Source organism: Tenrec ecaudatus, chromosome 1, assembly GCF_050624435.1.
Source record: "Tenrec ecaudatus isolate mTenEca1 chromosome 1, mTenEca1.hap1, whole genome shotgun sequence".
Classification (NCBI taxonomy): Eukaryota; Metazoa; Chordata; class Mammalia; order Afrosoricida; family Tenrecidae; genus Tenrec; species Tenrec ecaudatus.
Window position 1 is genome coordinate 25,792,311 of NC_134530.1, and position 10,881 is coordinate 25,803,191.

At 60.3% G+C, this 10,881-nt stretch overlaps 1 protein-coding gene across 1 annotated transcript in view; it reads left to right on the forward strand.

Annotated features, from left to right (window-relative positions):
- GABRD (gamma-aminobutyric acid type A receptor subunit delta) overlaps positions 1–6,651 on the forward strand; it is a 9,623-nt gene extending 2,972 nt beyond the window's left edge. The window contains exons 2-9 of the mRNA XM_075538092.1: positions 2,603–2,715; positions 3,020–3,087; positions 3,191–3,411; positions 4,111–4,193; positions 4,542–4,679; positions 5,423–5,578; positions 5,837–6,048; positions 6,361–6,651. Coding sequence (XP_075394207.1) covers positions 2,603–2,715; positions 3,020–3,087; positions 3,191–3,411; positions 4,111–4,193; positions 4,542–4,679; positions 5,423–5,578; positions 5,837–6,048; positions 6,361–6,651 — 1,282 coding nt within the window. The remainder of the gene's footprint in view (positions 1–2,602; positions 2,716–3,019; positions 3,088–3,190; positions 3,412–4,110; positions 4,194–4,541; positions 4,680–5,422; positions 5,579–5,836; positions 6,049–6,360) is intronic.
- Positions 6,652–10,881: the final 4,230 nt, after the last annotated feature.

Consider the following 10,881-nt stretch of genomic DNA (forward strand, 5'->3'; position numbering starts at 1 on the left):
TGGGGGTAGGGCCCAACACAGGTTTACCTTCACGCCCTCAGGCAGGCCAGAGACTGGGCAAAGGGGAAGGGGTATCAGCATTCACCCCCTCCTCCCTCGAGATGGCAAGAACCCAGCTGAGGAAAGACAGCATCCTGGCCACAGTGCCACCACAAGACGGCAGCTTGGCGACTCAAAAGGAAAGCCAACTCCGATCCCTTTGCACTTGACCTTGGGGGGTGACCTCATTTGCCTGTTTTAATTGTGCTACAATTGGAGCCAGTGCTCAATTAATTCCAGTTTATTCTTTGTTACCAAAGTGCCTGCCCAGTCCCCAGCCCTGTACCAGGCTCTCAGGGAGAGGGACCAGAGGAAGAAAGCATGTCTGTCCCCCTGGAAGGAAACATGGACCTGGCGGCCTTGTCCAGAGTCACTCCCCCCCTGGAGACCTGCCAAGGTGGCCCAACAGGGTTGACAAGCGGTTTCGAGATTTCATGAACTAGGGCGCCTTTGCCGGGTGACACATTAGTGCTTGACTGCTAACTGTAAAGGGTGTCCCACCCAGTAGTTTCAGAGAGACCCTGGTGGCCTTGTGGTTACTCTGTGGGCTGCTTACTGCAAGGTCAGTAGTTCCAAATCACCAGCTGCCCTGTGAGAGAAGGATGAGGCTTTCTACTCCCATAAAGAGATACCGTCTCAGAAACTCGCCGGGGCAGTTCTGCTCTGTCCTATGGGGCGGCTATGAGTTGGCAGTGACTCAATGGCAGTAAGTCTGGTGTCTTGGAGTGAATCCAAGGGAGAAAGGCCTGGCGATGGGCTTCTGGAAAGATGACAGCCCGGCAAACCCTGAGGGGCAGCTCCACTCTGCCACATGCCAGCAGGACAGGGGATGGGTGGGGTGGGAATCACACACAGGGCACTGTTAGCTCAAATTAAATCAAATCCTCTGCAGGGGCCAGCGTATCAAGTAGATGCAAGCGAGGCATCTCAGATCAAAAGATCAATGACCCCGGGAGCCCCTGCTCTGACTCTCTGACAGGGCTTTCAGAACCCCCAGAAAAGGCAAGTGTAAAGGGTGCATGACCAGGCGGTCTGAGCTAGGGGGGGGGCAAGAAGCTCATGTGTTCACTTGGGGCGCCATGACCTCTCCGACTGAGCAGCTGAACTCACTACCACCCCCGTTCAGCCTGCTTCTACCCCAGCACCCCTGCAAGGAGAAATGTCACCCAGCTGCCAGCTGCTTCCTGAACCCAGCAGACCTCTTGCCCCCATTCCCCACCCCCCTACCCATTCCTGCACCCTGAGTCTAGCTTCAGACCTTTCCTCCCCAAGTTGTGTCTGCCTCTCTCCACCCACAGCTCTCCCCAAGTATCAATCATCTTCCTGTCTCCACAGGGGCTCATGCTCTGATGCCCATCGCATCTTTTAGCCAGTGTCAAAGCTCCCTAGGGTGGAACTCATCCCACCACCCCATGTCCAGAGTTCTCAGGGTCTCCTCACTGCCCTTGGGCCCCGTTCACTGACTGGCTGCACGGCTCTTTGTGGATGAACGAATGAATGGATGGGTAGATGGATGAATGAGTGGAGAATTAGGAGCAAGTTTTGGGAGGATGTGGGCTGGGAGCTGAATCTCAAGGCCAGGCTTTGGTCACTCGGAGAAGTGATCAGAAGGGAAGAAGTGGGTAGGGAGGTGGGCCTGAGCAAAGGGGATGGAGGAGCAGGGCAGGGGGTGGGGGCGGGCTGAGCTGGTTCAGGAGCCCAGTGCCCCTTCCACGCAGCAGGGAGCCCCTCTGGGTTGCTGTGGACACTCCCAGCGACCCTGCCATGCAGCCCCGTGGCCTGAGCAGCCAAAACACACAGCCCCAGCTGCTCTGGAGTTGACCTAATCTCCCAGAAGCTCACAGCAGTGGAGGTCCTCCGAGGCCCGGGTCTTCCTGGTTGTTGCTGTTAGGAATCATTGGGTCCTTTCCGACCCATAGCGACCTTGTGCACCACCAGAAGGAAACACTGCCCGGGCATGCGCTGCCCTCACACTCGTCCCTCTGCCTGAGCCTATGGTTGCAGCCGTGGCATTACTCGATCTCCTTGAGGACCACCCTCTTTTATTCCTGCCCCTCCACTTTACTGCGCACGAAGTCCTTCTCCGGGGACTAGTCTCCTGACAACGTGTCCAAAGTATTATATAAGACAAAGTCTCCCCATCCTTGCCTCTAAGGAGCACTCTGGCCCTGCTTCTTGGTCCTCTTGGCAGTCTGTGGTCCTTTCACTCTTCTCCAGCTCCACGACTCAAACGCAGCAATTCTTCTCTGGGGACAGGACAAAGACAGGAGCCTGTACCCCATCCCAACCCTTGGCTGGCCTTCGTCCTGGCATGGAACTTGCCACACCCTCCCCTCCTCCTCTCCCTGCACTGCCTGGTTCTTCCCTGCAGAAGGAACCTTCCAAGGGAGCCACCCGGAGGCTGCCTGTCCGGTGGCCTCTGTTCCACTTTGGGTAGAGGCCCTGGGAGCTGAGCAGAAACAGTGGATGGAGCACGTGGACCCAATCTTGGGCTGCACCTTGGCTCGCCCATCCTTACTGTCCCCAGGAAGACTCCCAGCACCCTGTTTACCTGTGTCCCCAGAGCCATGAATGACATTGGTGACTATGTCGGTTCCAACTTGGAGATCTCCTGGCTTCCCAACCTGGATGGGCTGATGGAGGGCTACGCCCGGAACTTCCGGCCAGGCATCGGGGGTGAGTCAAGTGGGTGGCATTTGGCTGCAGGCCTGCGCCCTGTGGGCTCTGGACTGGGAGCAGAAGTGACTGCTGCAGGATGTCAGGCTGCCTGGCGGGTGGTCTCAGCCCTCAGCCTGGGGAGGCAGCATGGATATTGTATCCTCCCCCCGCCCCTGTCCCCAGGATGGTGCGTGGCTCACCCTGTGCGAGCTCCCCGTCTCCCTGGGCTCTGGGAGCACAGCCTGGCCTGGTTCCTAAGGTGGGTGTCCAGTTCCGTCCGATCCAGCCACTCAGGCCCTGCTGCATCTCCTCCTCCCCTTAGGGCCCCCTGTGAATGTGGCACTCGCCCTCGAGGTGGCCAGCATCGACCACATCTCAGAGGTGAACATGGTATGTGCCCCCGCTACTGCTCCCCACTCCCCGCTGTGGGCTCTGTGGGTGAGCCGAGAGCTGACCGCCCCTCTCCTGCCCCTTGGTCACCCTGTCCCCACAGGAGTACACCATGACCGTGTTCCTGCACCAGAGCTGGCGGGATGGTAGACTTTCCTACAGCCACACCAACGAGACGCTGGGCCTCGACAGCCGCTTCGTGGACCGGCTCTGGCTCCCGGACACCTTCATCGTCAACGCCAAGTCTGCATGGTTTCATGACGTCACTGTGGAGAACAAGCTCATCCGGCTGCAGCCTGACGGGGTGATCCTGTACAGCACGCGGTGAGCCGGCCCAGCCCCAGGGACACTCCTGTGCCCCACCCCGGGGGCAACCCTGTACCCCATCTCCAGAGACAAGCCTGTACCTCACTCCCAGGGACACTCTCATACCTCACCCCCAGGGAAAACCCTGTACCACACCCCAGTGAGCCCCAGTACCCCCACTGCCCACTGGGGTGGTCTTGTACCGGGAACCCCTCCCCCCCCACACACACCTGTGGTCCTGACTGAAGAAAGCCCAGGTGCAGCTGCAGGGAGCAGGGCGGGGTTGGGGGCACAGCATACTTTTATGCCCTCTGAATGTTGGTACCTGAGGCTGCCAACTGCAGGGTGACAGACGTGGCCACTTGGCCTTCAGGGCTTTTTCACGCGGAATCCACGGCCGGCATGAACACAGCAGCTGCTTTCCCACAGACCCAGATGTCCATCTCCTTGGGAAAGAGGGCGGGGGGGGGCATGGTGGACCTGCCCCTCGGCTGTCATTCGGTGGAAGAGCCTGCAGGGACATGTCTGGGGGCAGGGCAAGTGCTCCTGATACCCAGGCCCCAAAGACAGGCTCCTGGATGCTCATCGGGGTTCCCCCCGGGGGCCACAGCAGGCAGCTCAAAATGCTGGCGGTCCCTTAGGGTTAGAGCAGGGTGTCAGGCCTCTTGGGGGCAGTGAAGGGGTTGCTGCAGCTAGCCATCTCCCTTGTCTGGACAGGATCACCTCCACAGTGGCCTGTGACATGGACCTGGCCAAGTACCCCATGGATGAGCAGGAGTGCATGCTAGACCTGGAGAGCTGTGAGTCCAGCCCGGCCCACCAGCTGGGGCTCCATCTGAGGGGGCCAAGCTGGGAGCCTGTGACTGGCACCGGGGATGGGGCACACGTGGTGGCCAGGCTGTGTGGGCAGCTAGCTGTCTGGTTAAGCATCTCTGGAAGGCCTGCCCGGCTCGGGAGCTGTGGGCACAGGGTATGGATCCCAGATCTGGGTTGGGGTCAGTGTTGGTGTTGTGGCAGGACCAGGTATGGTGGCAGTCCCTGGGGAGATCACCGGGCTGTGGGACCCTCTCCACTCTCGCCAGCACTGCTGTTCAGGGCCCGGGGGTGTGGGTCCTCTGCCTGCTGCCCACCTGTGGGTTGTCCCACAGACGGCTACTCCTCTGAGGATATTGTCTACTACTGGTCGGAGAACCAGGAGCAGATCCACGGGCTGGACAAGCTCCAACTGGCCCAGTTTACCATCACCAGCTTCCGCTTCACCACGGAGTTGATGAACTTCAAGTCTGGTGAGGTCCCAAGGGTGCGACTGCCAGGCACAGAGGAAGAGCTTGGGAGAGGCCTCAGAGTGGGGGGGATCCAGTTGTCACTGTCATACTCCTGGGTCCCTGCTGTTCCCCCAGAGTTACTTGTACCCTGGGTTGTGGGGGGGGGCACCCAGAGGGCTCAGGAGTTAAGCCTCCCTGGTTTCCTGGCTGATTCCTCCTTCCTGTTGGCCATGTTTCAGAGTGGCCGAGTCCAGTCCCAGCTCCATCCTCAGGGCTTGGCTCTGTGGCACTGGTGTGGTTGTGGGGGTGGGGGCAGATAAAGAAGTAGCAGGCCTTCCTCTGCTGGGGCCCTCAGGCCAGGCCTGCACCCTGGACACTGAAACCCTGCAATCATCTTGTATCCCCCTCACTGCGGGACCTAGGGCAAGGCCAAGGCAAGGGTCACCTGACCCATCAAGCTGAGTAGGGGAGGGGGAAGGTAGACGCAAAGTGGGTCCCAGTGCCCCCCATTCCTGTGGCATGTGGTGCAGAGGGAAGAAGAGGTGCTGAGTGAGGGGCAGGACGGGTGCCAGGTCCTGACAGGGGTGGCGGGGAGAGGGCAGGTGTCAGATCCCAATAGTGGGGAAAACATCAGACCTCCCTCTGACAGGGGCCGGGGACTGGTCAGATCCCTGGTCCTGATTGGGGAAGGCAGCAAGACCAATTGGGGGTGGGGAGCAGATACATGCCATCCTGACTAGCCCCTGCCCGACCCCGACCCCCAGCTGGGCAGTTCCCGAGGCTCAGCCTACGCTTCCACCTGCGAAGGAACCGGGGCGTCTACATCATTCAGTCGTACATGCCCTCTGTCCTGCTGGTCGCCATGTCCTGGGTCTCCTTCTGGATCAGCCAGGCTGCAGTGCCCGCCAGGGTGTCTCTAGGTACGGGGCCTTGGCACAGCTCACCTTTCAGGAAGGTGGGGGGACAGAGCTCTGGGTCAGGGAGAACAGGGTGCTGAGGGAGAGGGACAGGGTGCTGAGGGAGTGGGAGAACAGGTGGGTGGGGGGTGGGAACCAGGAGCAAAGCTTGCCACTGGAGGCTGGGAGCTCCCTCTCCTGCCATCCCTTGGCGGGTCGTGGCCCACCCTGCAGGGGAGAGAGGAAGGCAGGGGTGTCCACTGAAGGGCCAGCCCTGTGCAGGCATCACCACAGTGCTGACGATGACCACGCTGATGGTCAGCGCCCGCTCCTCCCTGCCGCGGGCCTCCGCCATCAAAGCCCTGGACGTGTACTTCTGGATCTGCTACGTGTTTGTGTTCGCTGCGCTGGTGGAGTACGCCTTTGCGCACTTCAACGCCGACTACCGGAAGAAGCAGAAGGCCAAGGTCAAGGTCAAGGAGCAGAGGGCAGAGGTGAGGCCAGGCCGGGCTGCCCTCGCTTGTGGTCATCATGGCTGAAGACGGACCCTTGTCTGGTCCACCTGGTGGGTGGCGGGTGGTAGCATTACTGGGGGGGGGCCACATACTTTTTCCTGGGTTCAACCCAGGATGCTTTTGCCAATGGAGGTCCTCAGGGAGTGCTTCTCAGTGTGTGTGTGTGTGTGTGTGTGTGTGTGTGTGTGTGTGTGTGTGTGTTCTCCATGGATGCAGGTCTTGAGTGGGAGACCTGCCCCCAAGGCCAGGGCTTGTGACAGGCTCAGCCCGGCCTCCCCCTGCCCCTCACAGATCGACGTCAAGAATGCCATCGTGTTGTTCTCCCTGTCTGCGGCCGGCGTCAACCAGGAGCTCGCCCTCTCCAACAGGCTGGGCCGCGCCCCGGGGAACCTGATGGGTTCCTACCGCTCTGCAGAGGTGGAGGCGGGGGAGACCCGGAGGCAGGAGGGGTCCCGCTCAGGTGGCGTACGGGCGCTCTTCAAGCCCATTGACGCAGACACCATCGACATCTACGCCCGAGCCGTGTTCCCAGCAGCCTTTGCAGCGGTCAACATCATCTACTGGGCCGCCTACACCATGTGAGGGGGCTTGTCTGGGAAAAGGATGTGCGACCTCCTTTGAACCCGCATTTCAAAGTGGGGTGACAGCAGACCACAGGCAGGTGGTGAGCCGTGGTCCCCCCGGGTCCCCAGGCTTGGTCCCTGGCTCCCACCCCACCATGAAGACCAGCTTCCCCCATAGAGGACCCTTGTGCAGATGGAGCCGGCGGGATGGGACTACGCGCTTCCTGACTTGGCCGCGTGGGGTGGGCCCCCAGCCGCCAGGGCTAGCGAGGACTGTGGACTCAGACCACGACTGCTCCTTGCTGCCGCCGTGGACAGAATGGTGGAGAGGGGCAGCCTGTGCCCAGGGCTCTTGGGTCCCTGCCTGAAATAAATCACTCTCCATCCCACAAGGGCATGGGGGTCTCTCCCCTATGCCTGGCGCCCCTGCCCAGCCCCTCGGAGGGCTCTAGTCCCCAGCCTGGCAGACTGGCAATGTGTAAGCAGAGGCAACCCATGGATGTCCCGAGGTGGGACGCAGCCAGTGCCCCTGGTGCAGCAGGGAGCTGAGGGTCCTAAGCGAAGGAGGCCGGAGCTGGGACCGACAGGACTCCACATAGAGTGTCTCCGTCTCCCGGGGCTGCCAGACCTGAATTCCACACACTGGAATCAGAGCCTGAATTTGTTCTTTCGTGGATCTGGAGGAAGGGCCCTTCCGTGTCTCCCCAGCTTCCTTGGCTTACAGATGCACCATCACATGGCTGGCTTCCCTCTGTCTGTTTCTGTCTCCTCTCTTCACAAGCACACCCCTCCCGTGGGACAAGGGCCCGCCTTGGTCAGTCTGACTGCCTGTTCATCTCACCTGTGACATCCTGGTTCCAAGCAGGGCTAGGGGCAACGCTATGGGGGCAGGAATTTCAGGGGGACACAGGTCAGCCGAGAGGAGCACATTGTCTCCTGTAAATAGCCTTCGATGGGCCCACTTCTCAGGTGATGGCCAAGTTCAGACATGTGCCCTATCCCCTCATACACAGGGCAGAGGTAGGGCTGGCTGACCTAGAGCCCACCACCCTTCCTGTCACCCTGTGGCTGCTGGAGCCAGAGTCAGGGCAAGTCCGGAAGCCCCTGGCATCTGCTGGGCCACTCTCTGTCCCGAGGACAAGCCCGTGTCCAGAGAGCTGGGTGGGCGGCCCGTCTCCAGCTCTGGATAAGGTTCCGATTTCCAGCACCGCGGTCAATGTGCTCTGAGAGGCAGCAGGCAGCAGCTTAGAGCAGCAGCCAAGCAGGCTGGATTATCTCATCTAGGCTCCCAGGCCCCAGGGACCCCCTTCCAGAGGAGCCCCCCTTCCCCAAAACACAAGTCTGGGAAGCTTGGTGTTGACTTTATGGGAATCAGGAAAAGCCTGGCCGGGCCGTCTACCCCTAGGCCAACTGTTCACTGTTAGCAACCATCAGGTTCAAGGGCCAGGGTGGCAAGTCACTGAGGGTGACTCAGAGAGATAAAGCCACCACTGATACTGATGTCCTGCAGGGTAGGGACACCGCTTACATCCTGAGAAGAGGAGGACATGACCCTGGGCCCACACTGTGCCAAGCCTCCAGCTCCACCCTGTGTCCCCCGAGCCCCTTCAAGACCCCTTCCGTGAGCCAGGCCTTCTGCCTCCCGCTCTGAAGGAGGAGGAGGGGCGGCCCAGGGACTTCAGGCCTGGTGCAGGCAGACCTCAGCTAGCGAGGGAGCAGGTGGCCAGAAGCAGGAGGGCCGGATCTGGGTCAGCTGGGCCTCAGGCCACCTCCAGAAGGTGGGGAGGACAGCGGCCAAGGCCACCCCATTGGAGAGGGGCCCTGGGTGGTGGAGGCACCATGCCCACACTGTTGGCTGAGCCAGGGTGCTGCCTGAGCATGGGGACATCACCTGTACCATGTGCCCAAAGGCACCCCGCCTCTCTCCTCCTCCTCCTCAACTCCAACTCCCTTTGGCTGTCCTCAAGAGCAGGTGTAGCCAAGCCCCATCTAGCTACCTGGCAGGGCCAAGACAGCCCACACCCTCTCCCACTGCTGGGGGACCAAGCACCCTTGAGGCCTGAGCAATGCAGGGCAGCCCCACTCCCGGGATGTTCCATGGGGCCTGGACCCAGAGCTTCGGCTGGCCTGGGCCGACCTCCCTGCGGCTGGGACCCTGCCCCCAGCCCTGTGCCTGGCTGCTTGCATTGCCCTCTTTCTGCTGCCGCAAGCCCACGAGGAGCTATTTAAAGCGGTCTCTGTGGTTGCCTGGGCCAGCGCAGCGAGGCGCAGCCCACCCCCAGAACCTGCGCCTTGCATCTCGCTCCCCGCTCGCTCCGGGCTCCGCTGCTATTTCTGCCCACGTGTTACAGGGCCGGTAGCGAGCAGGGAAGGCTGGTGCTTTTTAAACACTGAGTTCTATTTCTGTAATGATGATCTGAGCAGATTAAAAGCCGTACCGGAGTTTGCAGCTGAGCTGGCCCGCCGGGGAGGGGGCACCGGCGTTCCCTATGGCGGGAGGTGTTGGGGGCAGAGGTCAGGGTCAGCAGTTCACTCCTGTGTGGGGAGGTGGGGAGGGCTTGGCCAAGGCTGGGGTGTGTGTTGACACTAGACTTGTCGGTGTGTCCCCAAGTGTGGAGCCAGCTCCTCCCCAGATCTGGAGGTGGTAGATGGGGGCCTGAAGGCTCGCCCCTTCTCCTGTAGCCCTGTTCTCTTAGGAATAGCGTGAGCACTAGGCATCTCGCTGCCCTGCCCGACCCTTCAAAGTCAGGCTTCCGGCACCTCCCAACCAGAACCTACCCCCTGTGGGTGTCTTTCTTAGAGTCCCCATTAAAGCAGAGTCTAAGACACACTGAGGAGTCCCTGGGGAAGTGCAAACAGTTCAATACTTGGTGATTACCAAGGGTTGGCGGCTTGAGCCCAGCCAGCGGTGCCTTGGAATAAAGACCTGGTGATCTCGTCCCTCAAACACAGTCACGGAAAACCCAAAGGCTCACAGTTGAATTCTGACGCACATGTGGTGTCCTAAGGGGCAATCAATGGGATGGCAACCGATGGGCGTCACCCCTTGTTTCCCAGTGGGAAATGAGTCATGATGGCTCGGGGGTCGAACTCTCACCTTCCCGGCAACTGAGCCTTTCTCCCGAGGCCATCTTCCTCTGCGAGCGACACTAAGATTTGTTGAACTTGACGGCAACCCACGAGCCTCCATTGACAGCTAGGCGGGGGCTGTGTTGAAGCACATGGAGGAGACTTGGACCTGCATCTCCCTGGGGTAAGGTGAGAATCCACGAAACCACCCCTGTCCCGTGTCTCAGGATAACCAAGGTCAACTAGCCCCACCAGACTATGCCTGCTGGTCGACCGCACTCAGAGCTTGAGGCTTGTTGGGACTTTACTGCAAAACCTGAGGGGTCGGTCAATCAGGTCCCCGGCACCCTGTCATCACCTGGCACAAGCAGAGCCCCTAGAGCAGGGACGGCAAAGTCTGTACCTGGAGTGTCAGTTGTGGGGACAGCGGCTCATTATTGCCTCCAGGGTGGTAAGGGCTTGGGGTGCTTGCTCTGCAAGAAGGTGCCGCCTGGGCCCCCCAGGGGCGGCGGTACCCTGTTCAAAGGGCTCAGCACAAGGAGCTGGATTTGTCCCAGTGAGAGGAAGCCTGGTGGCTGGTCTCATGCCAGACTTCATTCCTGTTCGCCAGCCTGAGTGGCCAAGGACAGAAGCAGGCCGGCCTCCAGTGGCGGGGTCACCCAGGGGCCCTCTCTAATGGGCACTGATAGGAATCAGAGATGTGCACCCTTGATGTCTGCTCGCAGTGTTCCCCACATATCTCCTCTCCACCCCAGATTCTGCTCCTTCTGGGTCCCTGAGCAACTGGTCAAGCTGCTTGCTATGGTCCAGGGGTCTCTGCTCCCTGCCTCCAAAATGGGAAACCAACCAGACTGCTTAGGTTGCTGGCCGGGAGAGAAACTTCCATCTCCGCTTGTCTGAGGGTCTTAGTGCTGCTGCACCAGCAACACTACAGGCAGGCGTCTATAAAGAATAGGCATTTTCTCCCTGTTCAAGAGGTTGCAAGTTCAAATTCAGGGCACCAGCAGCTCCAGGGGAAGGGTCTCTCGCTGTCAGCTGTTGCGGGAGATCTTGAGACTTTCAGCTCCTACAGCCCTGGCTTTTCACTTTCTTGGCAATTTAAATGTGACATCCGGCTCTCCTCCTCCTCCTGTTTGTGCTCGCTGCTCTCGTGTCCCTCATCGCTTCATAGAACTCAGAG